This window comes from Papio anubis, chromosome 7 (genome assembly GCF_008728515.1).
Source record: "Papio anubis isolate 15944 chromosome 7, Panubis1.0, whole genome shotgun sequence".
Classification (NCBI taxonomy): Eukaryota; Metazoa; Chordata; class Mammalia; order Primates; family Cercopithecidae; genus Papio; species Papio anubis.
The window spans coordinates 145,146,830-145,174,180 of record NC_044982.1 but is presented as its reverse complement, the minus strand read 5'-3'; the positions used below and the strand labels follow the sequence as shown (position 1 = coordinate 145,174,180).

The 27,351-nt window shown below is 58.6% G+C and overlaps 3 protein-coding genes across 4 annotated transcripts in view; 2 read left to right on the top strand and 1 right to left on the bottom strand.

The window, feature by feature from the left end:
• The first annotated feature begins 134 nt into the window (after positions 1 to 134).
• On the top strand, positions 135 to 9,839 carry JMJD7 (jumonji domain containing 7). Of its 2 annotated transcripts, XM_017960540.3 has the most exons (9): positions 158 to 253; positions 3,539 to 4,829; positions 7,021 to 7,174; positions 7,259 to 7,504; positions 7,869 to 7,946; positions 8,310 to 8,501; positions 8,729 to 8,805; positions 9,035 to 9,194; positions 9,322 to 9,839. In XM_017960540.3, the coding sequence occupies exons 2-9, from the start codon at positions 4,614 to 4,616 to the stop codon at positions 9,408 to 9,410; spliced, it is 1,212 nt and encodes a 403-aa protein (XP_017816029.1). In that variant the 5' UTR covers positions 158 to 253; positions 3,539 to 4,613; the 3' UTR covers positions 9,411 to 9,839. The 2 variants fall into 2 exon arrangements, with proteins under 2 accessions (XP_009208247.1, XP_017816029.1); XM_009209983.3 differs by lacking the exon at positions 3,539 to 4,829 and having other exon boundaries at positions 135 to 253; positions 7,251 to 7,504; positions 7,869 to 7,925; positions 8,406 to 8,501.
• Positions 9,840 to 11,169: 1,330 nt separating this feature from the next.
• LOC101000142 (cytosolic phospholipase A2 beta) lies at positions 11,170 to 20,786 on the top strand. The gene is made up of 22 exons (XM_017960340.2): positions 11,170 to 11,178; positions 11,865 to 11,927; positions 12,671 to 12,743; positions 13,036 to 13,172; positions 13,284 to 13,415; positions 13,557 to 13,597; positions 13,733 to 13,775; positions 14,019 to 14,073; positions 14,343 to 14,473; positions 14,743 to 14,826; positions 15,100 to 15,137; positions 16,266 to 16,401; positions 17,060 to 17,196; positions 17,431 to 17,653; positions 17,779 to 17,896; positions 18,222 to 18,359; positions 18,528 to 18,632; positions 18,797 to 18,976; positions 19,264 to 19,430; positions 19,808 to 19,858; positions 19,953 to 20,139; positions 20,263 to 20,786. The coding sequence occupies exons 1-22, from the start codon at positions 11,170 to 11,172 to the stop codon at positions 20,472 to 20,474; spliced, it is 2,460 nt and encodes an 819-aa protein (XP_017815829.2). The 3' UTR covers positions 20,475 to 20,786.
• The window catches only part of SPTBN5 (spectrin beta, non-erythrocytic 5), a 45,850-nt gene continuing 39,282 nt past the window's right edge, over positions 20,784 to 27,351 (bottom strand). Inside the window, exons 56-67 of the mRNA XM_021940460.2 lie at positions 26,656 to 26,811; positions 26,176 to 26,381; positions 25,836 to 26,025; positions 25,397 to 25,573; positions 25,214 to 25,315; positions 24,768 to 24,902; positions 24,364 to 24,435; positions 23,882 to 23,968; positions 23,658 to 23,749; positions 23,451 to 23,536; positions 22,476 to 22,566; positions 20,784 to 21,269 (exon numbers count right to left, since the gene is read on the bottom strand). Coding sequence (XP_021796152.2) covers positions 21,257 to 21,269; positions 22,476 to 22,566; positions 23,451 to 23,536; positions 23,658 to 23,749; positions 23,882 to 23,968; positions 24,364 to 24,435; positions 24,768 to 24,902; positions 25,214 to 25,315; positions 25,397 to 25,573; positions 25,836 to 26,025; positions 26,176 to 26,381; positions 26,656 to 26,811 — 1,407 coding nt within the window. The 3' untranslated portion in view covers positions 20,784 to 21,256. The remainder of the gene's footprint in view (positions 21,270 to 22,475; positions 22,567 to 23,450; positions 23,537 to 23,657; positions 23,750 to 23,881; positions 23,969 to 24,363; positions 24,436 to 24,767; positions 24,903 to 25,213; positions 25,316 to 25,396; positions 25,574 to 25,835; positions 26,026 to 26,175; positions 26,382 to 26,655; positions 26,812 to 27,351) is intronic.

The following is a 27,351-nucleotide window of genomic DNA, read 5'->3' as shown; positions in this document are numbered from 1 at the left end:
GCAGGCGCCGCTGCTCGCTCCACCGCTTCGGTGGCGGAACCGGCTGTGCTACCAGGGCAGGACGGGGCGGGTTGCTGGGGGTGTGGCCTGCGGCGGGGGCCTCGGGAAGGGCGGGGCGAGGGTCTGGGGGGTGTGGCCTGCGGCGGGACGTCGGGTTGAGGCGGGGTCTCGGCCAGCTCAGACGCAGCCATGGCGGAGGCGGCTTTGGACGCCGTGAGGAGGGAGTTACGAGAATTCCCGGCCGCTGCAAGGGGTGAGTGGGCTCTGCCAGAGGCTGCGGCGATCTCCGAACATGGGAGGGGCCCTGGGATGCCGCTGACACCGGGGGCTCGGAACCTCGCGTAAGGCCCCGCTCGGGTTGCTCTTCTGTCACAACCCGCTTCCCTCCCCGAGTGTTCGCGCACTCCCGCGGCTTCCTGGGTGACTGTTCATGTCATTCCTGAGGCCCGGTGCGGTCTTGACCGTGGTCGTGGCGAAGCCCTGTGTTTCCCACAGTCTTGAGCAGTTTGCTGGTACCCTTGTTGAAAGCGCATCAAAGGCACACAGGTGGTGGCCGGATTTCTCCCCCACGTGCCCCACCTCCGGCCCCAACTCCCCTCTCCCACTTTGGGAGGACTGCAGGCTGACCAAATGGTCCCTGGCTCTTCCCCTGCTGAGTTTTTATTCCTTTTCTTTCTTCCTCTCTTCTCTCCTTTTTTCTATTTTTAAATGATTTCTTCCCACTGAACAGCAACACAGGCACATGTATATGTGATGGGTATGTAATATATAATGGTATGCAATGTAAATGAAGCAAGGTTCCCTCCCAGCCCCAGTTTGCATTCTTCCAGAAAGATTGTTTATATCCGTGCACACATGACTTTTTACACTTTTTTTGTACAAATAGTAGCCTGCTAAACATACTCTTCTGCACCGTGTATCTTGGAGATCATTTCACATTCCTCTACCTCAGTCTTTTTCACTTACTCATTTAGGTCATGTCCAATCTGTTGTTTTCAATAATGCTGCAACGAATGCTTTGAGTATTGATTTAACAAATACTTATTCAGCATCTCTGTGTGCCAGGTTCTGTTCACTGTGTTTGAGATACATCACTGAACAAAACAAATCTCTCTCCTTTACATTCTGTGCCCTGTTACATTCTAAGTGAGAAGGTGAACAGTTAATCACAGGTGTACTGAATGAGTAAGTTGTAGAGTAGAAGTAGGTTAGAAGGCAAGTGCAGGCAAAGCCCTTGGTGGGAGTGTGCCCGATGTGTTCAGGAAGCAGTGAAGAAGCCAGTCTGCAGGAGCAGGGTCTTTGTGCACATGTGTGAGTATTTTTATTGGTTAAATTCTTTATATATATATTTTTTGAGACAGGGTCTTACTCTGTCAGCCAAGCTGGAGTGCAGTGGCACAATCATAGCTCGCTGCACCTCGACCTCCCAGGTTCAAGAGATCCTCCTGCTTCAGCGCCTGGGAGTAGCTGAGACTATAGGCATGCACCACCATGCCTGGCTAATTTTTTTGAATTTTAGTAGAGACCAGGTGGTCTCAAATTCCTAGGCTCAAGCAATCCTTCCACCTCGGAATTCCAAAGTTTCGGAACACCGTGGAACGCATAAGCTGCTGCTCCCAGCCTTGTTAGTTAAATTCTTAGTAGAGTTATGGGGTCAAAGGAATTGTTTGGATCCCTTTTGAAATTTTCTCACTTTGAAGCCCCAGGAGAGAAAAGCAGCCATTCTCTAAAAATGGTGAGCAAGTAAAATCCCTTATTGCAGAAGTCCAAAGGGTGAAAAAATGGCAGTTTCCACGTATTTCCAGAATCCCAGGCTGTGTTCAGTACTCACGCCTGTAATCTTAGCACTTCAGGAGGCCAAGGTGATGTAGCAGGATGAGCCGCAGACAAAACTCCTCAGACACCGGATTAAAGAAAGAAGAGGTTTTTTATTCGGCCGGGAGCATCGGCAGACTCGTGTCTTAAGAACCGAGCTCCTTGAAAAAGAAATACTTGGCCTTTTTAAAGGCTTACAACTTTAAGGGGTCCACGTGAAAGGGTCGTGATAAACTGAGCAAGCGTGGGAAACGTGACTGGGGCTGACATGCATCAGCTAACAGAACAGAAAGTTTTACAATGCTTTTTTCATACAGTGTCTGGAATTTACAGATAACACAAGTAGTTTAGACCAGGGGTTGATGTTATTATTACTTTGTTTAACTACTAGGGCCGGGTGGTGGTGCCAAGGTTGTCTGGCTATTTATCTTACTTTTGTTTCTTTCTCTCTTTTCTCCTGTCTTGTGAACTAGGCAAGGTGGGGGTAGGAAGGCAGCAGAATAGTAGTGGTCTCCTTCCTTAGTGAGAGGATCTCTTGAGGCCAGGAGTTCAAGACCAGCCTGGGCAACACAGCGAGACACCATCATGTGTGGTGGCATGTGCCTGTAGTCCCACCTGTTCAGGAGGCTGAGGCAAGAGGATTGCTTGAGTCTGGTAGTTTTGATGACAGTGGCGGCAGTCGAGTGGATGCTGTCATCATGCTGGCTGCAGTGGGGAGGCACGAGTCGGGCAGCAGAAGCGGCTCTGGGAGTGGCAGTGGTAGTAGTGAGTCCCCTGTTCCCTGCATCCCTGAGGCAGCCGACTGCACCACCCCCACCCTCACACAGCTGGGCAGGACCCGCTCTTAAGCCCAGACCCTCTGCTGCAGCCTCAACCTCACTCCCCGCCATATCCCAGAAGCCCACGAGCACCCTGCCAAAGGTGCAGCCGGGACTTGTAGGGCCAGCCCCAGGACCATCAGGCTTATTTGTGTGGGGTGGTCAGGGCTGCCATGCCATCTGCACCTTGCCCGCTGCCACTGTGGGGAAAATGCAAAGAGGAGGTGCAGCTGGGCTGCATGCTCCACAGAGCTGGCAGGAACTGGAGACAAGTGGGAGCCCCACCCCTTCCAAGTGGTAGAGTGGGAGCTCCCTAGGCACAATTGCAACCACCCAAGCCAGGGCTGCAAATCAGGTACCCCTGTGCTCTTGGGAGCCAGGAGCAGGCAGAAGCCCCATCCTCCTGGCTGCAGCTGCAGCTGTGGGGCCAGGCATCTCTGCACTCTTGGGGGCCCAGGAAGGCCCCTTTCTGCTGACACAGGCTCGGAAGTGCCTGATCCTGCTGTCTGGCTTTCCCCACTGTCAGCACCTGATCTGATCGTGGAGCAAAGTTGAGGCCGAACCTGGGTGCTGCTGCGGCTTGGCTGGGTGTGTGAATGCTCTGGGCAGTGCTGACACACCAGCCCCCTACCACCTTGGCCCCCTCCGGCCTTTGGGTGCCAACGAGCATGGGAGGGAAGCCAAGAGGGGCTGAGGGCAGCTCAGTGCTTGCCTGCAGGCACCCCTTGGCACAAACAGCCTGGGTGCCATGAATGGTGGCAAGAGGCAGATGGGTCCCGGGTGAAGCCTGACCTTCAAGCCAGGGAAGGCCTGAAGCCTGGGGGCTGGGCTGCGGGTCCCATGGACTGGAATGGGAAATTTTGATGCTTTTTCTGGCCCACCCATGGCTGCCCATGGACCAATAGGCATGTACTTCCTCCCCTCTGAGGGCCATAAAAAGCCCCTGACTCAGCCAGACCAGAAGAGACAATGGGACGACCAGCTGCAGGAAGGAGCTGCCCTCTCTGCTGAGAGCTGGAGAGACTCGGCAACCTGCCCACAGACAGGAGCCACTCTAGCCAGGGAAGCAAGCAGGCAAGCCAGCTCTTTCTTTTCCAGTACTCCTGGGCCCAGTGGGGTCTTCTCACTCAGTTACAATTTTTGATCTAAGAACATTCACTTTCCAACTGATTGCAAAGTAAAGGTGACTGGCATGTTGTGGCCACGAGAGATGCAGCATAAGCTCAGAGGTGAACATCAGTGCCGGGACCATTTGGAGCAGGATGTGGTAACCACCAAATGGAGACCAAGGCCTTCTGGCTCGACCTAGAGCACGGATGTAGCAAAGCGAAGTCCTGCAGAGGAGCCATCCTCTCTGCTGAGAGCTGAACACTCGTGGGGATGCCCTGGCTGCGGAGAGGAGCTGCCCACTGTGGGTCTCCTCTGAGCTGTTCTATGGCTCAGTAAAGCTCCTCTTTGTCTTGTTAACCCTCTACTTGTCTGTATGTACTTCATTCTTCCTGGATGCAGGACAAGAGCTGGGGACGTGCTGAATGGTGGGGCTCAAAGAGCTGTAACATGAAGAGGGCTGAACCATGCGTCTTGCTCGCCCCATGGTGGGTGACAAGAAGGAAAGAAGAGCTGCAGCCCTTTGGGGAGCCCAGACCCAGGAGCTCCCCAAGCTGGGGTTCTGACATCCTCTTTAGGGCTCTGCGGTTCCTGGTATCTCCAAGCTTCCAAGCACCACCATGTTTCCTAGTGTCAGCTGTGGAAGCTACTTATGGTATACTTGGTCTAACTGCAGCCTTGCAGGAAACCAGCGCCCATGTTGGCACCTGGAGCTGCCTGCCCCACCGCAGCCCACATACCTGGCTGTGCACAGTGGCCAGACTCCACACTCATTGGCTCACACACACCTCGCCGCCCCACTCGCCCTTGGCAGGTGTGGGATACAGGTTGGTGGCATGAGCCGAGCACAGCCTGCAGGGATGAGTGGGCCCAATGGGCCTGAGCAAAACGGGCAAAGGCATCACTGGCCACAGAGGTTTCCAGCTGGCAAAGCAACACCCCAAAGGTCCGGTGACAGTTTGCGGCTGTGGTGAGCCATTATTGCATCACTGCACTTCAGCCTGGGCAACAGAGCAAGATGCTGTCTCAAAAGAATCTCAGCGAGTACAACAGGGAGATGTACTGAGCCTCAGACCACCGTCTCCCAAGGTGACTGCTTGGATGGGCTGGCATGACTGGGAAGGCCTTTGCCACTTTCCTATCTCCTGGATCCCATATCTAGTGGACGGGTGCCATCTTGCCTCTAGCCAGGGAAGCAAGCAGGCATGCCAGCTCTTTCCTTTCCAGTATTCCTGGGCCCACGGGGGTCTTCTCACTCAGTTACAATTTTTGATCTAAGAACATTCACTTTCCAACTGATCAGAAAGTAAAGGTGACTAACATGGTGTGGCTGTGAGAGATGCAGCGTAACCTCAGAGGTGAACATCAGTGCTGGGACCATTTGGAGCAGGATGTAGTAACCACCAAATGGACACCAAGGCCTTCTGGCTCGACCTAGAGCATAAATGTAGCAAAGCAAAGCCCTGTACACTTTATAAAAACCAGCAAAAAGACATTCCAGTCTGAGTGAGCAGCTGGGACAAAGTCAGGTACCACCTGAATAGAGGGTGTGTGGCAGGGGCAGGCACAAGACAGGAAATCAGACTGGAAGAGTAGGTTGTTCTTGGTCGTGCGTGCCAAGGCAGGCGGCATTCTCTAAGGAGCAGTGGTAAGCCATCGAGGCATTTGTTACTAGGGGTATGGCAAGATGAGATTGTATCTTCAGGAGATGACTGAGGCTATGATGATGAATACTTTGAGAGGGAGTGGAATTAAGCCAGAGAAACCAGCTAGTTCACTGCCGCAACCATCCAGCCAGGATGCTGGAGACTTCTATTCAACATTAGGCAAATATTTGCTGATTACATGCTGTGTGTTAGGTACTGTTCTAGGTCCCAGGGGGTGCATCAGCGAACAAGATGAGTGTCTCTGCCCTTGTGGAGTTTACATTCTAGCAAGGGTGACAGAACGATAAATAGTTTATGTACATGAAATATATATATACTTTTTTGAGATAAGGTCTTGCTGTGTCACCCAGGCTGGAGTGCCGTGGTATGATGATCGCTCATTGCAGCCTCTAACTCTTGGACTCAAGTGATCCTTCTGCTTCATTCAGCCTGTAGTGTAGCTAGGAGTATAGGTGCATGCCACCATGTCCAGATAATTTTTAGTTTTTTTGTAGAGATGGGGTCTCGCTACCTTGCCAAGGCTGGTCTTGAACTCCCAGCCTCAGCAATCTTCCTGCCTCTGCATCCCAAAGTGCTGGGATTACAGACATGAGCCACCATGTCCAGCCCTAAAATATATAGCATGTTAGATGGCGATGAATACGAAGGAGAAAAAATAGGGAAAGGGGTATAAAGATTTTTGACAGTGGGGAGGGGGACAGATTATAAATTTAGAAAGTATAGTCAGAGAAGGAAGCCCTATCAATGTGATATTTGAGTGAGGACCCAAAGGAGGTAGCTGGAATGTGGATGCCAGTGGAGGAGAGGAGACGGTGGGTTTGAGAGACACAGGAGACAGAATCAACAGGACTTAGAGCCAACCAGTAGGATGATGGGAGTGAAGGAGAAAGAAAGCTGAGTCAAAAAGAGATTTTGATTAGAGGTGACACAGGGCCACTGTAGACCCCTGCACAGGTGCATACCGCACAGCCCGCGGAAGTGCACATGGTGGCCCTGGGTGTCTGGACATGGTGATGCTGTTCAGCAGGACCCAAACCACAGCCCAGCCCTTCCTTTTCCTCCATTGGTGTCATCTGTTAGTTTGTCTCCCTGGGTAAGAAGGTTGTAAATTTCCCAGGATAATTGTGTGATCCCTGATAGCCCCAGATTAGCCAAGCCAAGTGCTCAGTAAATATCACTGTTGAAGGGGGCTTCCCAGAGCCACACCCCACCCAGAATAGCCCGTGGCCATGGGGCCTCAGCCTTACTCATTCTGGAGTTCCCAACACCACTCCATGGTGCCTTTCTGGTAGATGCTGGGAGGCTGGCCCTCCAAGGTGGGAAAGCAGAGAGGGTTCACTGTGCAGACACAGCCCCACGGGCGATTTGGATTATGGGTTGTGTAGCAGCCGCTGGCCCTGTGCACGGTCGGGCCCATGCTGGCGTGTGTGCGTGATGCTTTCTGCTTTCATTTTCCCTCCTCATCCTTCTATTACTGGTTGTCCAGGGTCCTTTGGTCACCAATGAGCATTTCCCAGTGACAGCCTGGCCTTTCCAGGGAGGGCATCTCTTGGGCTGGGACTGGGTGCTGCTGACTTCAGCCCCTCCATCCCCCATCTTCCTCTTTCTCTCAGAGCTCAGCGTGCCTCTTGCTGTGCCCTACCTGGACAAGCCCCCAACTCCGCTCCACTTCTACCGGGACTGGGTCTGCCCCAGCAGGCCGTGCATCATCCGCAACGCTCTGCAGCACTGGCCGGCCCTCCAGAAGTGGTCCCTCCCCTATTTCAGGTGGGAGCTGCCCTGGGGTCGGGTGTGAGCAGTGATTACTGGCATCTAGGCATCGGCTGAGCGTCCATTCCTCTAGAGCCACAGTGGGGTCCACGGAGGTGAGCGTGGCCGTGACCCCAGACGGTTACGCGGATGCCGTGAGAGGGGACCGCTTCGTGATGCCAGCTGAACGCCGCGTGCCCCTGAGCTTCGTGCTGGATGTGCTGGAGGGCCGGGCCCAGCACCCCGGGGTCCTCTACGTGCAGAAGCAGTGCTCCAACCTGCCCACCGAGCTGCCCCAGCTGCTGCCTGACCTGGAATCCCATGTGCCCTGGGCCTCAGAAGCCCTGGGTGAGTGGAGGTGGGGTGGTCCCGGCCCAGGGCAGGGAAGATACAGGAAGGAGGGGGTCAGCCTGCTTGCCCTTGGGTGATGACCTGACCTACAGGCTTGGTCCTGTCAGCATCTGGTGCAGCTCACTAAATACATTCCCAGGCCTTGACTTAATCATAGACAAACTACCGAAGATTGTTGTCCTTCCTTCTGCCCCAGGGGAGGGCGGGCCCCTTCCCCAAGCTTTCCCAACCTCTCCCTCTTCTCCCTGACCCCTTTCTTGGGATTCTTCTGTGCTCACCCAGGTTTTGGCTCCGGCATCACTGGATGGCAGCTATCCCCAACCTGGCCTTCCTAACTTGCTCTCTGCCATCTGCCCTGCAGGAAAGATGCCCGATGCTGTGAACTTCTGGCTAGGGGAGGCGGCTGCGGTGACTTCTTGTAGGTGTCGGGAATACAAAGGTGGGGAAGGAGCAGGTGGGGGCAGAGGGAGGGAAGACCCTGGTTGGAGGTTGGACTGACTGTTCTCTAAGATTTCTTTTGGCTTCTAGGACTCGGGCACCACAGAGGGCTTCCCTTGACAGCTGAGGTGGGGGAAGGGACCCATGGCATCGGGGGTGGGTGCATTGTTTCTTCTAGACCCAAAGAAAGCTCCCTAAAGGCCAGCCGGGTCAGGGGGTAGGTGTAGGAGAACTTCCCCTCTTGGTGGAGAGGAGTCCAGGGCCTGGCGAGCATTAAGAGCCTGGTAGGTGGAGTTCCAGAATGCCCATCAGAGCCCCTGGCATCTCCAGCCCACTGACTCTGTGTGCTTCTCTTTTGTCATAGGCTGTCTTGGGGTGCAGGGCTCTCAGCATGATGGTTTGCCGCCTCCTGTGCCCCTGCCCTCCATACCCTGCCCCCGGGCCTTCTTTATGTTGGCAGTGCACAAGGACCCCTATGAGAACCTCTACTGCGTGGTCTCAGGAGAGAAGCATTTCCTGTTACATCCGCCCAGCGACCGGCCCTTCATCCCCTATGGTAGGGGATGTGGCCTGCAGGGGCTGGGGAACAGCTGGCCCAAGGGGGAGGGAGGCAGCAAGAGCCTGGGAGGCCAGTTCCCAGGCCTGAGGTGTGGCTGTGGCATCCCCACTGCACCAGGGCCCCTGATCCCCTTGCCCCTGCCCAGGGCTGACTGGGGTGGAGGAGGGTCTGGCAAGTTCCAGGCCGTTTGCAGTTCCCCCACACCCTTCTCCCTTGGGCTCCAGAGCTGTACACGCCGGCAACCTACCAACTAACCGAAGAGGGCACCTTTAAGGTGGTGGATGAAGAGGCCATGGAGAAGGTGTCTGTCCTGTTCTTGGGCTCTAGGGAGGGAGAAGGGCAGAAGCCTGGCCCTGAAGAGCAGGCACAAAAGATCTGGGGAGGTGGCACCTTGCTCTGAAAAATCCCTAAGTCTGAGGCCTTTCATTGCTGAGCTGAGCAGGGTCTGTGGTGTTGACCTTTGGAAGGGACACAGCCTGAAGTCCTGGGGGGTCTGGGGGGCTGCTCCCTGGCATCTGATGTGTTCCCAGGTGCCCTGGATCCCACTGGACCCCTTGGCGCCAGACCTAGCCCGGTACCCCAGTTACAGTCAGGCCCAGGCCCTTCGCTGTACAGTGCGGGCCGGTGAGATGCTCTATCTGCCGGCTCTGTGGTTCCACCACGTCCAGCAGTCCCAGGGCTGCATTGCAGGTAAGGAGTTGCCCAGGCTGCCCGGGGACAGGCCCTGCCAAGGTCCAGCAGGGCCTCTAGGGGGAGGCTTGGGAGGCTCCAGGTCAGAAGAGCGACCTTCATACTCAGATCCCCATTCTTCCCACAGTGAATTTCTGGTATGACATGGAATACGACCTCAAGTATAGTTACTTCCAGCTGCTCGACTCCCTCACCAAGGCTTCAGGCCTTGACTGATGGAGCACTGGTGAACACGGCCAGGCACGCCTCGGGGGAAGGGGCCAGCCCCTCCCTGGCCGGGTCAATTCTCGAGAGCCTGGAGTGTGCATGCTGGCTGCTGGCCCAGGGTCCAGCATGGCTTGAGATCAACTTTGGAGGATCTTGGAATGTGGTCATGAGGACTCAAGGTGCCAGGCAGGTCTGGGTGAGGGTTCTCAGGAAGTTGCCACACAGGTGAGCGGAGCAGGGATCAGGTGCAGCGGCACCTCTCCCCAGTGCTGTGATGTTGGGAGAGTCACTGCATCTCGGGCATTGGTGTCCTGTCAGTAAACAGATGATAATGGCCCTACCTCACGGGGCTATCATGGGCTTGGAGATGATGTCTATGAGGACCAGCATGGAGCTGGCACACAGGACATGTTGAATAAAAGGTAGCTGTGAGTCGTATGTTCTTTTTTTTTTTTTTTTGAGATGGAGTCTCGCTCTGTCGCCCAGGCTGGAGTGCAGTGGTGTGATCTCGGCTCACTTCAACCTCCGCCTCCGGGTTCACACCATTCTTATGCCTCAACCTCCCGAGTAGCTGGGACTATAGGCGCCCGCCACCATGCCTGGCTAATGTTTTGTATTTTTAGTAGAGATGGTGTTTCACCGTGTTAGCCAGGATGGTCTCGATCTCCTGACCTCGTGATCCACCCTCCTCAACCTCCCAAGGTGCTGGGATTACAGGCGTGAGCCACCGCGCCCGGCCTGTGAGTCGTATGTTGTGATCCTCCCTCTTGAAGTTGCCTTCTGTGCTCTAAGGAGGGCCTGAAGGTTCGGGTAAAAACTTCAGGGTGACCTTCACTGGGGGGTGAGGGCTGGATCCCAGCCTGGGCCCAAAGAGCCGTCAGCTGCCCAAGTTCCGCTGTCCATGAGAGCCACAGCAGCCCCTCCCTGGGACAAGCAAGCAGACCTCAGTCTTGGAACTCTCTCGCCTAGACCTCTTTGGCCCAGGACCTTGAGAGCTATTCCTAACTTTGCTATGGTTACTGTCCTCCCCCAGTTCAGGGGCAGCAGGTGGGACCTGGTGCCCTGGGGATAACCCCTGTTTTTCCCATAATAGGCACAGGCAGGAAGGGACAGAAGCCCCTGCCTGTTCTGGGGCTGTCCCTCTGAGGAAGGAGTTGGTCTCCACACTCTGACCCCCTACAAACCACGCCCTAGAGACAGAAGAACCCCCTGCCCCTGAGTGCCAACCCACAGGCCTCATCCCTGGCCACTCAGCACCTGGCTTTGAAGGGCTGTTTTATGTGACAGCCACTCCCCTGCCTGTCGTGAGGGGGCCCGGGTGCTCATCTCAGATTGATGGAGCCCTGCAGTCAAGACCGGGCATTCCTGTCCAACAGGTGCCAGAGTTGTGAAAGGCCTGTGACGGGGCACTCCACTGTTCCCTTGGCTGCTGTTCTGGGACTCACCCCTGCTTTCCTTCTGCTCAGCCCCTGGCAGCAGGCTCTCCGGACTGGGATTGCAGAGCTGGGAGTTCAGGGCTGGGCGGGGCAGGCCCAGGTGGTAATGGCTGGCGAGTGCCACAGAGGTGTCAGGAGCGCTAGTACAGGCTTAGGGTGCCTCGTTTCCTGGACAGGTGGCTGGTCCAGGAGTGGGTGTGGAGCAGAGGCAGCAGGTGGGAGGGACTTGGGACCAACTGGGACATTACATCCCTGGCTCTGGGTCAGAAAGCCCACAGTCCTTGATCCTGTGGCCACTGCTTCATCATTCCTGCTCCTAAGGACTCGGTCTCATGGCTCTGGTAAGGCCTGGCAGGGTGCTGGGTCCCCACTCTGACCCCTGCTCTCTACCTGGGGCCTGGTTAGTATGTTTCTTATGGGAGCGGTGGGGGCCTGGTTAGTATGTTTCTTATGGGAGCGGGGCCTGGTTAGTATGTTTCCCTTATGGGAGCGGGGGCCTGGTTAGTATGTTTCTTATGGGAGCGGTGGGGGCCTGGTTAGTATGTTTATGGGAGCGGTGGGGGCCTGGTTAGTATGTTTCTTATGGGAGCGGTGGGGGCCTGGTTAGTATGTTTTATGGGAGCGGTGGGGGCCTGGTTAGTATGTTTCTTATGGGATGTGTGGGGCCTGGTTAGCATGTTTCTTATGGGAGCGGTGGTCTTCTCCAGGTGGGGAGGGGAGTTTATTGACCACAAGACCAGGGCAGTGGGCAGAAGCCAGGGGAGAAGGGAGGCCTGGGGATGAGGGATCCAGCCTGAGTTTTTTCTGCCCTGGGAACGGGCTCCTGGCACAGCTCCCTGGCACCATGGATATGGGCCCTGGAGACTCACAGGTTCCCAGCTGCCGTCCTGAGGCCCTGGAAGGAAGTGGCTGCTCTGTGCTCCTCTGACTCAGTTGCCTGGAGTGTGGGGGTCCTGGGCTGACCCTGGTGGATGAGGCTCTCCAGCACTGCCCTGGACCTGGTTGCTCCCTGGACTTGACCTGTTAGGGCCCTTGTGGAGGCAGGCAGAAGGCCGAGAGGAAGCAGTTGGCACTGGCTTCGCTGGTCCCGGTGCGCCTGCCAGGCTGCATTCCCGGAACCGGGGGATGGGTTTGGAGGGAGCTACTGGGAGACCATCTTCAGCCTGACCTGGCAGACGCGACAGCCTGTGAGGGGTCTGAGCTAGGAGCCACCTCCCCTGCCCAGGAGAGAGCCCATTTTCAGGATGCACTTCTGACCAGGGGTAGAGGGAGAGTGCGAGAGCAGCTCAGCCGGGGCCCAAGGCCCTGACTTGCCACTTCCCCTCCCTCGATAGCTTATGTCCCCTGCCACCCAAGACCAGCCTGAAAGCTCCTTAGCCGGGGTGTGGGCTGGGGATGTGGGGTGGAGAGCCTAAAGGATACTACCCCAAGGAGGTGGAAGCAGGTCCGTGTGAGGCATAAATCTGGAGCCAGCCTGCCCGGGCTCCAGTCCCAATTCCGGACCTCAGGCAAATGACTGCTTCTCTGTGCCTCAGTTTCCTCGTGGAGTGGGTCATCATAAATAGTATCTGCGCATACGGTGGTTGTGCGACAAATGAGTTAATGTATGCAAAGCCCTTGGCCCAGAGCCGGCGCAGAGCGTTGTGTGAGTGCTGGCAGGCATCATCATGGAGATGTCATGTCTCCTCTTGTTGATTCAGGATTCTGATGGGATGGAGGACAGGCCTGGGGTTCAGGATTAAGCCTTAAGGCACTGCTCCAGCCTCCTTTGCAGCCCCTGTCACCCTTGGCTTCATCAGCCTGTAGCAGGTCTCCCCTCTCCCGCCTCTGCAGGCAGAGGTGTCCAGGACCTGCCTGCTCACAGTTCGTGTCCTGAAGGCCCATCGCCTACCCTCTAAGGACCTAGGTGAGTGCGCACCGCCCTGGCGCCTCTGCTGGGCTGAGGGAGGAGGAGGGTGTTGAGGAGGAGGGTGCTGTGGCTGGATTTGGTGGAGGCGGGTGGGCTGGTGGGCAGGGCCTAGAGGAGGGGGCTGAGAGGAGCTTCTGAATGGAAGGTGGCAGCTGGGGCTCTGCCTCTGTCCCCCACTTCCCCTCCCCTTAGTCTTACCCCACATGGGGCTCCAGGTGATGGAAGGAAGTGGGTCTGGGTGGCTGGGAAGGGCTCTTGGCCACCGCTGGGCACTTGTTCCTTCCCACAGTGACCCCCTCTGACTGCTACGTGACTCTCTGGCTGCCCACAGCCTGCAGCCACAGGCTCCAGACACGCACAGTCAAGAACAGCAGTAGCCCTGTCTGGAACCAGAGCTTTCACTTTAGGATCCACAGGCAGCTCAAGGTGGGCCAGGCATCAGCGCTAGCTCTACCCACATCCCCACCAGCCGCTGCCGCTGCCCTGCTCACCTTCCCGTCCCCTCCCTCCTGCAGCCCTGTCACTTTTTCCCTCCAGAATGTCGTGGAACTGAAAGTCTTTGACCAGGACCTGGTGACCGGAGATGACCCTGTGTTGTCAGTGCTGTTTGATGCGGGGACTCTGCGGGCTGGGGAGTTCCGGCACAAGAGCTTCTCACTGAGTCCTCAGGCAAGGCGGTGTTTCCACGGCAGCCCCAGCTGGTGTCTGGGTTGAAATTCCACATGCACATGCACACACATGCATGTCTCATACTCACTGCCACATGCACACTCCTGACCCTTTCTAACTCGCTTCTGGCTCTCTTCCCAGGGTGAGGGGTGCCTGGAAGTTGAATTTCGCCTGCAGAGTCTGTGAGTCAGGGGCCTGGGGCCGTTTGGGTGGGAGTGCCTCGTGGGAAGGACAGCACTAGTGCCTGGGGGATGCCCAGGTCTCTGTGGGGTGAGAACTTGGACTCCTACTAAGGGGGCTTTGGGATCTCTTTCCAGGGCTGACCGTGGCGAGCAGCTCGTCGGCAATGGCGTTCTGGTGGTGAGTGTGACCAGTGCTCTGGGAGGTGGTCTGGGGTCCCCGGGACTCCCTCGTGCCAGCAGCTTGAGGCACAGGCCCACTGCTGCCTCTGTCTGGGGACCCTGGAATTTCAGTTTGTTAAGGGAATACAATCTCAAGGGTCCAGGTAATGAAGTGCAGACCAGCAGGAGCCAGGGTGCTGGGAGGGTGAGGTCCCTGAATGGGGGTGGGGTTAGTGTCTGAGGGGCTCTCTTCATAACTCAGGCCCGGGAGCTCTCCTGCTTGCACGTCCAACTGGAGGAGACAGGAGACCAGAAGCGTGAGTCCCCAACTCACTGGGACAGCCCCCGGCTCTCAGCCCGTCTTCCCTCTTTAAGCATTGGACAATTCTCTGTGGGGCTCCCTGGGGCCTGAGCTTTCCCCTTAGGCCTTCTCAGGGGGACCGTGGTGGGGGCTCCATCTTGTACCCCCAGCCTGACCAGACTATTTCAGTGGGGAGAGGGAGGTGTTCTCCAGGCCTCCCAGCAAGATGGATTCTGTGGGCAGAGATAGCGCCCTCAACCTCTCTGCTCTGGCTCCTGTTTCCAGCCTCAGAGCGCAGAGTTCAGCTTGTGGTTCCTGGGTCCTGTGAGGGTCCGCAGGAGGCCCCTGTGGGCACTGGCACCTTCCGCTTCCACTGCCCAGCCTGCTGGGAGCAGGAGCTGAGTATTCACCTGCAGGTAGTGTGCCTCGCCCCCTGGAGGTGGGGCCCCCAGAACTTCCTCCCTCCCTCCACACCTCCTCCCAGTACCCTGGCTCAGCACCTCCTCCCAGCCTGACCTCTGCCCCACTTGGCAGTGTGGGCACGCTGGCAGCATGTGTGGGCCCATGCTGGCCTCCCCTGCTCGTCCCTCCCATACCTCTATGGCTGCCGGTGGGAGTTTGGTGAGGTCCGTGTGAGGAGCGGAAGCATAAAGATTCTTAGGTCTCCGTCTTTTGTCCCCTACAGGATGCCCCCAAGGAGCAACTAAAGGTGCCACTGAGTGCCCTGCCCTCTGACCAAGTGGTGAGGCTTGTCTTCCCCACGTCCCAGGTACTGGCCTCCCAGGGGAGGAAGCAAGGTGCCTGGACTGGGCTGGGCCCCAGGCCACAGAGGGACGGGCCTGCTTCCCGCTTCTCTCCGTGGGCCACACCCTGAGCAGGTGCCGGGGGCCAGGCTTTTTGGGGAGTATCCTCTGAGCATCCCTGCTTCAGGCCTGGCCCCTGTGGAGACAGTGTGGGGGTGGTACGCCTGGGATCAGGGTAAGAGGAGCAGAGCTGGGTGGAGGTGGCCGACCTTTGTGACGGGGGCCTTCATGGTTTTCAGGACCCCCTGATGAGAGTGGAGCTGAAAAAAGAAGCAGGGTGAGAGGCCTAGCTGGAGACTGGGCAAGGTCCTGGAAAAGTAACCGGGGCGCAGGGCTGGAGCAGGCCTGGAGGAGTGAGGGGGAGAAACAGCCACCCCTCATCCTCATGCTCTCTGAAGGCACTCAGGCTGGCGCTCAGCAGGGGGCACGAAGTAACTGGGAGGAGCCTTAGCACCTATGGTCGGAGGGATGAGTGAGTGGCCAGCCCAGTGCCAGGCACCCGGGGAGCACTTGATAAATGTTTGGCTGGAAAACGCAGGGAGGTGAGGATGGAAAATGGTAACATGGTTTGGGGCACAGAGAGGGCAGGAAAACCAAGGGAGAGAAGAGGGGAAATTGCGCCCTTTTGGGTGGAAGCTGTTATGGCCAGATCTTAAATGATCTTCGTAGAGTTGTCGCCCACCGCCTTGGGAGAGCGGCTTCTCACCTCTCGGAGACAGAATCATTGGCCCTTTTCTGTCCCTCCCCCTGTCTTTTTTTTTTTTTTTTGGAGACAGAGTCTCTCTGTTGTCCAGGCTGGAGGGCAACAGTGTGATATTGGCTCACTGCAACCTCTGCCTCTGGGGTTCAGGCGATTCTCCTGCCTCAGCCTCCCGAGTAGCTGGGATTACAGGTGCCCACCACCACACCTGGTTAATTTTTATATTTTTAGTGGAGACAGGGTTTCCCCATGTTGGCCAGGCTGGTCTTGAACTCCTGGCCTCAAGTTATATGCCTGCCTCAGCCTCCCAAAGTGCTGGGAGTACAGGCGTGAGCCACTGCACCCGGCATCCACCCTCTTTGTAGTCATTTTTGAACTCCATGGGTGAGGGACAGAGCACGAGACTTGGGTGGGGGGATCCATGGTGTAGGTCCTTCCTGGGGGCCTATCTGCACCCGGGACCCCAAGCAGCCTCTTATGGCCACAGAATTCTGTGTCCTGCCAGTCTGCTTTGCTGCATTCCCAAGCATGTCCACATGGACACACCCTCCCTAGGTGTCAAACTTCAGTCTCGTGACACAGGAGTGGCAGTGAGGGTTGGGGAGAGGAGGGTGGGCAGTGGGCAGTGCAGGTGAGGCAGGCCCAGCTTTCGATTCTCTGGGGAGGGCTGAGAGCTGTCTCATGTTCTCTTCCCTCCCCTGCCAGACCGAGGGAGCTGGCCGTGCGACTGGGCTTCAGGCCCTGTGCAGAGGAACAGGCCTTCCTGAGCAGGAGGAAGCAGGTGGTGGCCGCAGCCTTGCGGCAGGCCCTGCAGCTGGACAGAGACCTGCAGGAGGACGAGGTTTGGGGGCTGGGCTGGATGGGGTGTCCCCGGGCTTGCTTGTTCAGTGCTGAACACTGGAGCTGCTTGTCCCTGATCTAGACCAGAGTTCGCAGCTGCCTGTCCCCACCCTGCTTCCTCTCGCCTGGCGTTAGGAGGGACTCGGCCCAGGCAGTGTTGCTTGAGGTGCCTGGAGCCCACACGGGAGCTGCCTCGTAGGGCTGGCTTTCCTACTCTGTTTCCTGGTTCTCAGCCTAGTCTGTCTGAGGAGTGAGACAGATAGCTGGCATGAGGCCTGTTGGTCCTGGGTTGCCTCAGGAGGTTCATATTAGCCTGGGCCATCTCCTGGGGGAGTGATGGCAATTTGGGAAAATTTTAAGGTGGGCCCTGGGTCTTCCAGAAAGTGAGCATCAGACTCGGGGGCTGAGGGCGAGGAGATGAGGCTCAGAACTTGCCTGGGCCATTTTTTCCTGGAGCCCTTAGGACTGGAGGAGCTGGGCGCTTACTAAGGCTGTTTCTGGCCCCCAGGGCTGACTCAGAACTGGTCCCAAGACCTGTGATCAGGCCTTAGCTGTGGGCTGGGTGGCCACTTGACCTGCTACCTCCTCTTCCCCTCTTCCCGTGGCTTGGCCTTCCCCATCCCTAGGGCCTCTGCAGGCCTGGCTGTCTTCTTTTCCAGATCCCAGTGGTAGCTATTATGGCCACTGGTGGTGGGATCCGGGCAATGACTTCCCTGTACGGGCAGCTGGCCGGCCTGAAGGAGCTGGGCCTCTTGGATTGCGTCTCCTACATTACCGGGGCCTCGGGCTCCACCTGGTGAGCTGGGGACAGGCTGATGCTGGACCCTGTGGGGCAGGGGGTGCTGGTGCCAGGGTTCTCCTAGGCCTCTGAGCAAACTAGAAGGGCTGGGAGAATGAACGTGCCAGGGAGAAATGTGCTCCAGGAGACCCTGGGGAGGTCCCTGCCAGGCTGTTGTCCTAGAAAACCCAGGGCACGTGAGGTCTAGATGGGGTCCTTCAGTGACAGCCCTCTGGCTTTGGCTTTTCCCAGGGCCTTGGCCAACCTCTATGAGGACCCAGAGTGGTCTCAGAAGGACCTGGCAGGGCCCACTGAGTTGCTAAAGACCCAGGTGACCAAGAGCAAGCTCGGTGTGCTGGCCCCCAGCCAGCTGCAGCGGTACCGGCAGGAGCTGGCCGAGCGTGCCCGCCTGGGCTACCCAAGCTGCTTCACCAGCCTGTGGGCCCTCATCAACGAGGCGCTGCTGCACGATGAGGTGCGGGGGCTGCGGCCGGAGGCAGAGCCAGGGCTGGAGCTGGGGCAGGGCGCTGGACAGCAGGGTGGGAAAGGGCCTGGGCACCCAGGCAGCTGTGGGTTCAGGTTCCACTCGTCTTTCCCCAGCCCCATGACCACAAGCTCTCAGATCAGCGGGAGGCCCTGAGTCATGGCCAGAACCCTCTGCCCATCTACTGTGCCCTCAACACCAAGGGGCGGAGCCTGTCCACTTTTGAATTTGGGGGTGAGTGGCCCCAGAGCTGAGATGAGACCTGTGCCCTCGCGGTTGGTGGAGTAAGGGGAGACGGGGCCTGTGTGCAGACGGCAGATGTCACACCCACCTCTCCTGGGCCAGGTAGAGCACTCTCCTGTGCTTTCTGGAGACTGACACCCTACCAGGGTCCCTTGGGCCTTTGGGAAGGAGGCAGGGGCCTTAGGTCCCATGCACAAAGCCCAGGCCACAAGGCCTGGGCCTCCTGGTCCTCGGCTGCCCTAAAGCAAAGCCCTGGGTGGGGGTGCAGGTGCCTAAGGGCTCTGCACCATGAGGCTGAGGGGTGGCTTTCTCACAGAGTGGTGCGAGTTCTCTCCCTACGAGGTCGGCTTTCCCAAGTATGGGGCCTTCATCCCCTCTGAGCTCTTTGGCTCTGAGTTCTTCATGGGGCAGCTGACGAAGAGGCTCCCTGAGTCCCGCATCTGCTTCTTAGAAGGTGAGGGGTGCTGGGCAGGCTTGGGAAGCTGGGCCGACAGGGAAAATGGGCCCTGAGAGAGAGGGTGGCCCTCGGTCAGAAGAGCTTCCTGGGTCAGGACTGGCCATGGGGAAGGGTAGGGTTGGGACAGGAGTCAGGGGCCCTCTTCCCTCACGGCCGCTCTTTCAGGTATCTGGAGCAACCTGTATGCAGCCAACCTCCAGGACAGCTTATACTGGGCCTCAGAGCCCAGCCAGTTCTGGGACCGCTGGGTCAGGAACCAGGCCAACCTGGGTAGGTGCTCCAGCACCTTCATAAGGGTGCCAAGAGGCAGCCAGCTGGGGCTGTACCAGGGGGTGGGGAGTCTCACCTCTTCCCCCTCCAGGGTCACCACCAAGGTGGGGATAAAGATGCAGGAGTCCCCATTCTCCCCCCACACCCCCACCTTGCCTGTGTAGACAAGGAACAGGTCCCCCTTCTGAAGATAGAAGAACCACCCTCAACAGCCAGCAGGATAGCTGAGTTTTTCACCGATCTTCTGACACGGCGCCCACTGGCCCAGGCCACACACAATTTCCTGCGTGGCCTCCATTTCCACAAAGACTACTTTCAGCATCCTCACTTCTCCACCTGGAAAGGTACCTGCTCCTCTCAACAGTCCTCCTGTGGCCACCTGAGCCTTGAGTCCCCAGCTCCAGACACCCCTCCCGGTCCACTCTCGTTCTCCTGCTTTGAGCTCGATTCCCTGGACTGCTTGGAGCAGGGGTCTTTTTCTCCTTGTCTTGGGGACCCAGGGCCCACCTGCAGGGCTGCGGGGGTGTTAGTTCAGCAGGAGAGCAGGGGCCAGAGGCCAGAGTCTCTCCTTGCAGCAGGAATCTGGTACCCTTGGTATCCGTGACAATTGCTGCTCTCCCCAACCTTCCAGCTACCACTCTGGATGGGCTCCCCAACCAGCTGACACCCTCGGAGCCCCACCTGTGCCTGCTGGATGTTGGCTACCTCATCAACACCAGCTGCCTGCCCCTCCTGCAGCCCACTCGGGACGTGGACCTCATCCTGTCATTGGACTACAACCTCCACGGAGCCTTCCAGGTTGGGGAGGGTGGGCAGGCATGGGAGGTGGTGGGTGGCCCCTGCCCCCTGAAGAGAGGGGCTTTGGAGTCCAGTGTCTGGTCCAGCTTCCTTTAGGAGCTGTGACAGTGACTGCATGTGACTGGGACACTGGAATCTGTTACTTTGCCACTAGAGGAGCTCATTCTCTTCCGGAAGTTGGGAAGCTGTCGAGGTTTTATCTTGTATCTGGGTCCTCTTACTGACCTGCGAGGTGTGGTCCTGGGCCTCCGGGCCCCCCTGCCGAGTCTGCTCTGCCTCCCAGTGTCAGAACTGGAGTGCTGGGAGCAGCCCGGCTCCGTCGAGCCCCAGAGGAGCTGCCACCAAGGCCTGTCAGGTGTGGCGTTTTTTTCCCAAAGGCTGGCTTCGTAGGCCCCACTGGAGCCCCTGACTTGGCATTTGAGCCCCAGGTCCGTGAATCTTGGTGCATCTCACATCGTCAGCCCCAGTGTTGAGGACACCAGGGGCCCTGTCCCTCTGAAGCCCCTTCTGCCTGCCCTGCAGCAGCTGCAGCTCCTGGGCCGGTTCTGCCAGGAGCAGGGGATCCCGTTCCCGCCCATCTCACCCAGCCCTGAAGAGCAGCTCCAGCCTGGGGAGTGCCACACCTTCTCTGACCCCACCTGCCCCGGAGCCCCTGCGGTGCTGCACTTCCCTCTTGTCAACGACTCCTTCCAGGAGTACTCGGCCCCTGGTGAGCCGCTGTTCACCTCCCCCTCCTGCTGCCCTAGTCCCCCACACTTCCTCCGTCCCCTGTGCATCCCCAAACCCACCTTCCCCACGTGTTCCCCCATGCCAGGCTCCACTCTCTCCACAGGGGTCCAGCGGACACCTGAGGAGGCGGCGGCTGGGGAGGTGAACCTGTCTTCAGTGGACTCTCCCTACCACTACACGAAGGTGACCTATAGCCAGGAGGATGTGGACAAGCTGCTGCGCCTGACACATTACAATGTCTGCAACAACCGGGAGCAGCTGCTGGAGGCCCTGCGCCAGGCAGTGCAGCGGAGGCGGCAGTGCAGGCCCCAGTGATGGCCGGGGCCCCTGCCTGGCCCTGCCACCCTGACTCTCATTCATTCCCTGGCTGCTGAGTTGCAGGTGGGAACTGTCACCACCCAGTGCTTCAGAGCCTCTGGGGCTCAGGTGACCCTGTCCCAGGGTCCATGCTGAGGGCTGGGAGCTCCCTGGGGCCTCAGCAGTTTGCAGGGGGGTAAGGAGGCCGAGCCCATTTGTGTATCACCCAAAACCCCATGGCCCATGTCTGTTTTCCCTTCTGCGCTACCTTGAGTAGTTGGACAAGGTGAGATGGAACAATTGATACATTACAGACTCATACACATGTGAGGCGCTATCTGAGACCAGCTGTTATTACTGCGGAGAAGGGCCATGTCATTCTAGGCTTTTGGCTGTACGTGGCAAGGGCTGGTACAGAGCTTGCTCGTCGGCGTGGGCTTCCTCCGAAGAGTAGATTCTCTGCACACGTCCACATCCACCTGTGCTCAGTCACCCCTCCAAGCAAGGAGGCGGCCACGTGGGCCTGGGGTAGCCCTGGCCTTGCCCACCTGCTCTGCTGGAAAACGTCTTCTCTTCACCCAGACAGGAGTGCAGGGGGAGGCCAGGCAATGGCTGTTTCCTGCCACATGGTGGGAGCCATCTCATAACAAGGAACTGTCTATTCCAGAAGCTGGGCCTGGGGAACTGGGTTGAAGCAGCCACGGGAAAGAGCCCTTTTGCCTGTGGCTGGGTCTCATTCTGGTCCCCTAGACGCGTCCTCGCTTGTGGCCCTGAAGTTTGGTGTTGCCCTGGGGTTCACCTCAGGGATCAGACCTGTTGGGAAAACAGAGTGAATTTAGTAGGGTATGGCCACCCCAGAATCTTCTCCAAACACTGGCGCCCTGTCCTCCCCTGGACCAGCCAGCCTCCTAGAGTAAGCGTGGGAGTGGATTCCAGAGCTGACAGGCACTGCAGCAGCTGTGGGTAAGGGGGTGGGAATTGCCTCGACTCTCATAACCCAACTCTACGTCTGTCAGCTGGTCTAGCGACCCCAGCCCTGGGCTAGAGACAGCAGAAGAAATGGCTGTCCTGGTAGCCTCAGGAGCCACCGTGTCCAGGACAAGGCCTGTCTCATCAGCAACACATCATCTAAATCATATATTGGGCCCTGCAGGACTGGGAGCAGATGGTTACACTGGAGACCACAGCTGTGGCTGGCACCGCTTGTGGTATGAGCCCTCCAGGCACACAGCTGTATATGCATGTGCATGTCTAGGCTCATCCTGCCATGGGGCCCATGCACGGAGGATGTGCCTGTCTCCAGTGCCTCCTCCATTTTCACCTAACCCCAGGTGTCCCCTTCCCCCTGAGAGCCTGAAGCCCTCTGGTTTGGAGGGGAAGGAGATGTGGGTGAGGGGGTTGAGCATCGAAATGATGCTGGGATCTACAAGGAGGGACCGAGGAGCCAGGTAAGAGCCACCTGCCCTATACATCACTTTTGCATCTCCTCCTCCCTCGCCTGCAGTCCAGGACATAGTGGCCCTCTCCATTGCCGGGGAGTGGGGATTGGGGAAAGCAGGGGAGGACCAGCTAGAGAATGGGTTGGAACAAGGGTGGGGCAGGGTCTGGCCGTCCTGCCAATGTGCTGTGCCTTGGAGAGCAGAGAGGAGGGAGGAAAGTGAGGAGGGCCTGGGCCCCCGGGAAACAAACCCAGGCAGGCTCTCAGCACCAGGCAGAGGGAAACCTGGCTGCCCCTCCTCCAAGCAGCCAAGCAGGAGGGGCACAGGGAGCCCACACTGTGGAGGGCATGGAGTGAGCCCTGGGAGGGGAGTGCTGTTGAGTCTGTGGAAATCTGGGCCTTGTGGCCTGGATTCCTCTCAGCTGAGAGTGGGCAGGGGCAGCTGAGTGTTCAGTAGTATTTCCGCACAGCCCAACAGAGACAGTCTGAGGCCCAGAATATCAGGCTTCAGAGGGCAGCACCTGCCAGCCACTGAAGCCCAGGGCTCCCCGCCCTGCTCCCCCCGCCCAGGTGTGTCCCACCTGAGTAGATGTCCAGGCCGGGCATCCTTGGTCGCGCACTCATTCGGAGAGCTGACAGGTTTGGCTTTCAGTTCCGGGCTCAGACTCTGGGCTGCAGAACAAGGGAATAACCCCTGTTAGCCCGGCCCAGACCATCTGCAGGCGCCAAGTCTGGCTGCTCCTTCCTCCAGCTTCTGGAGGCTCAGCACAGCCTTGGGCAGCCTAGCCATGCCAGGCCCTTCCCACATGGGGGTGCGGGGTGCGCTGAGCACTCGTGGGCAGGTTTTTCCCCCATGCGTCCTGCCTCTTAGAAAACTCCTCACAGGTGAGTTAAGAAAGGCTGAGCCTTTCTTAGGAGGTGGGGGATTCTGGAATGCCGAACAACTCAAGATCCCTTTGGGCTTCTGGAAAGACAGACTCGAGAGGAGAGTCCAGGGGAACCAGAGACAGAGCTAGGATCCCAGACACATTCCCTGAACACACTGTGTCCACATGGAGCCTCGGCAGAGCACGCTGACCATGGAAGAAAGTGGTCCAAGGGGTTGTCTATATATTCCTCCAAGTGGAACCTGGCTTGCTTCCTGTCTGCAAAACACCTCAAGGGTGGTGACATTCAAAGTTGTCTGAGGACTAGAAGGTTAAAGAAGCCCCCAGGTCAGACAGAACAGAGCCTGGAAAGCCCCTGGAGGAACAGTCCATGAGGATCTTGGCAGGAAGGGCTTGGGGCAGTCTCAGAATGGCCAACTCCAAAAGGGGCAGAACAGGACCAGGACACAGCTTGGGGGTCCAAACTGGCCCCATCTCTGCTGCTAATTAGCTGTGTGATGTTGGGTAAGTTGCTTAACCTCTCTGGAACCTAAATTCTTTGAGAAAAAACAGTAAGTCCAACTTACCTCTCAGGGGTTAGAGATGCTAACTGTGAAACCTGAGGATGCATAAAACACTAGGGGCCCAGGGAGTCAGCCGCCCTCCCCGCATCCTTCCCCTGAAGCCCACCTGCCGTGCTGCCCAGGGCTCGCCACCAGCTCTCAGCCTGCTCTTCGGACGGTGCTGCAAACAGGATCTCTTCCCCACTGGTCAGCCTGGCACCCACAGAGACAGGTCAAACTCTCCACTGTCCCTTGGGGGTCCCGCATGCTTCCAGCCCCCACTGAGCCAGGTGGCTGCTGGGGGCCATGCCGGAGTCCATGTCTCTCCCCTCACCTTAAGGAGAATGTGTGTTTCCTGCCGTGGCGGCCCTGCAGCCTCTCACACTGGGCTCCCGTGAGGTCAAGGAGGGCCAGGCAAGCTACTTTCTGAGGAGAGATGAGAGGCAGGGGTTACTGCGGCCATCTCAGCTTTTCCCTGTGTGGTCCCTCCGTCCTGGGGCCCCTCTGCCTTGTCTCCCAGCACCCTGATGTCTGCATCTCCCCCACCCCGCCTGGTACCTCCTCTGCCATCCTCTCATCCAGGAACAGGCTCAGGGAGTTGCCCTGCAAGGTCCCATGGCAGCTGTCCCAGGAGCTCGAGCTGGGCTGTGGAGGGGAGGCGGGAAGGCCACATGAGCCATGTGCAGAAGGGAAGTTGGAGCTAGGGCCTGCCCGTGCCTCGCCGTGTGTGTGGAGCCTCCCAGGAAAAGCAATGGATTGGACCAAAGTCCCTATGGGGAAAGGGAAGCCACAGAGGGGCTCTGACAGGGGAAACGAAGCAGAAGGGGTAGAGCAGGCCGGGAGGAGGAATCCCAGCACCTCCTGGGTGGGGGCGGATGCTGGGAAGGGCCCCAAGGAGAAAACTGCCTGGATAGCATGGTGGGGGGTGGCATCTGCCCAAGGTCACAGGGCAAGGGTGCCAGGCCCAGATGGCTCTTCCCAGCCCCTCAAGTTTTACTGCAAGTGGGGGCTGCCTGGAGAAGGAATCTCCAGGTACTTACCTGCCTCCGGCCAGGCAGCAGGTGCTGCTTGAACTCCAAAGACCCCTCCATGGTGGGGGCACCCTTTGAATCCTGAAAATGCAAGATGGGGCCCGGAAATGTCAGGACCAGCACCCTCAGGAAGGTGGGTGAGGCACCCACTGCCCCCACTCTCTTTATTCCTCCCACCCAAGTACTAACCAGGCCCGACCCTGCTTAGCTTCCAAGATCAGATGAGATCGGGCATGTTCAGGGTGGCATGGCTGTAGAGAGCCCTCCTTATTCCTAATGACCTTCAGCTCCTGGGCCCAGGGCTCCCAGCACTGGCTCCAGGATGTGGGCCCTCACCCCCACAGCCCCAGCCCCACTGCATACTCCAGGGAGACCAACGTTGGGGGTGCCTGCAGCCCCAGGGGGACACCTGCCTGGGGGCCCCTCGTCTCAGCCAGCTGCGCTCCTGGCCCCCGGTGTCCAGAGGGCCTCCACTGAAAGGACGTCAGCGAGCTGCCGGCTCTCCCAGGTTTCAGCTCCTGTGGCTGCAGCAGGAGCTCCTGTTCCATCTTGGGGAGTGTGGCAAGATGGGCAAGGTGAGCCAGGTCAGGTAGACCAGCCACGCCTCGGGCTCCCGTCTACCTCCCCCTCCGCCATCCCTCCCGGTCAGAGGGGGCCTGCCTCCCCCTCACTAGCTTTCAGCTTTGGCTCTGGAGGCTCGCACCCAGTCCACCATGGTGCCTCTCCCACCACCGCAGCTGGCCAGGGAAAGGAGTGGGTGAGGTAGGGTGAGGGCTCAGTGCCCTGGAGACCCTGACTTGCAGGCTGAGAGGGACTGTTCCCCCACCAGCCCTCAGCCCCTAGCTGAGGCACTCTTCACCTCTGTCTTCTGCATTTGGGCAAACTTCTCTTCCTGGGCTGCCAGCAGCTTTTCTAAGTCCTGGTGTCTGTGTAGCAGCAACTCCACATCTGACACTGAGTGCTGGGAAGAAGCACGTTCAGGTGAGGCCCAGCTCGGGGGCCAGAGCCTGGTAGCCAGCGAAGGGGCAGGACCCCTACTCACCCCATAGTCGGGCTTCAGCAGGAGGCCTTCCCGGCAGGCCAGCCAGGCCTCAGCCTGCTCCAGCCTCTGCCGAAGCTTCTGCAGACCCCAGCTCTCGGCACAGCGTTGCCGGCGCAGGGCCCAGGCCTCCTCCAGCTCCTGCAGCTGCCCTTCCAGCTCCTGCAGACACCCTGTCACCTGGCGGGGAGGGGCTGCTAGGGGTGACAGCTTGGGTAGGGCTCCCACCCCGGGCAAGGCAGGGCAGGGCTGGAGAGCCCAGTGTTAATGGACGTGCAGAGGGAAGGCTGTGAGACCCGCACCTGCCCCTTCCCAGCCTCTCTCCCTGCCTGCGCCCAGCCTTCCTGGCCTGCTGGTTTCCATGCCTGTGAGGGGCCCTGAGGCCTTTGGCAATCAGGCTGCATCCCCAGCCCAACCCCAGGCCCACCCTCTGTGTTCACACCTCCGGGGACATGAAGTGGCTGTTGTCCACCAGCTGCTGTCCTTCCTGCCGCAGGTCCTGGGCTTGAAGGCGACACTCCCTGATTTCCTGCCCCAGCTCTTCATGCTGCCCAAGGAGCTGCTCAGCCCCCACCACGTCCTCAGTCAGCTCCTCAGAGGATGCCAGCTCCTGCCTCTCCCGTGCCCATGCTCTGTAGGTCAGGGAAGGGAGCTGTTGTCAGGGCTGGCTGGGGAGCGGGGGAGGGCATGGGCAGGGGAGGGAGGGTCCAGCTCCCTGAAGAGCCAGGATACCCCCACCCCACAGGGCAGAGCTGAGCCAGCAGCCAAGGTAGGACACCTACAGCAATTCCTGGCAGCGCCCGAGGAAGGCATGGCCCTGTGCAGCCTGCGCCAGCCACTGGCCTCGCTCCTGGGCCTTTGCCTGCAGAGTGGCCCAGGCCTCCTGCACCTTGGCCAGGCCCCCTGGAGCCGCAGGATGTAGCTGGCCCAGTCGGCAGGCCTCCGTCTGTACCCGTGCCACCTCCTTCTCCATAGCTGCCAGCTCTCTCTGCAACCAGAGCATGAGATCAGGCCTCAGTCCCCACACTGAGCCGACGCCTGCTCTCCATTCAGGAGCACCAGGCCTCTCTGAGGAGCCACCTCCACTCTGCTGCATAACCTGGGCCAAGTCCCAGGGCCCCTCAGGGAAGGATCTGGGTTTCTGGAGAGGAGGCTGAAGCAGGCTGGGGTGGGAGCACCTTGGGGGAGGGCTGAGATAGGTCCCCCTCAGCCACCACCTTTGGGCAGGGACAGACAGGCAGGCTGCAGGGTGTGGGCCTCACCTCCAGGCGCCTGTGCTGTTGCTGCAGGGTCCGCACAGACGACAGGCTGTGGCCTCCGTCCTCTCCCTTCATCAGGGCCGTTTTCTCCTGCATCCTTCCCCAGAGCTCGGCTGCTGCCTGCTCAAAGCTGTGGACCTCATGGGCTGCAGCCAAGTTCTGGGAGAGGAGAAAGGACCTGCTCAGGGCTGTTCTCTGCTCCCAGGACTCCTTTCTCCCTGGAGACATGGCCTCCTGGGCCACCTCCTTTTGAGCAAGGAGGACCATGGGGCTTGATGTGTCCCCAGGTTCAGAAACCATCCTCCATGCTGCGACCCTCAGTGAACGTGACGATGTGCGTCTTGTGGCAGGCCAGCGGGTGGGGAGGGCGGGCAGAGGAGAGGGCCTCATGTGCATCTCAGGGAAAGGCAGACACGAGGAGTTGGGTCCATGTGAGAGAGCAGGCTGGTTCTCGGGGATCCAGCTGACCCTGGCAGTACCACCTGTAGTGCCTCGCATGCGGCTGGGAGACAGGTCAGCTCAGGAGGCAGCCCCAGCCCAGGACCTACAGAGATGGAATGTCCTGGGAGAAACCTGAGCGGGTAAGGGAGAAGGCGCATTCACTCGCGGCCAGCAGGGTGTGTGTCTTGTGGGAACCAAAGCCTGTGCTAGGGAGGGCTTAGAGGGATTTTTTGAAGACTCTGAGACCCCCTAGCTCGG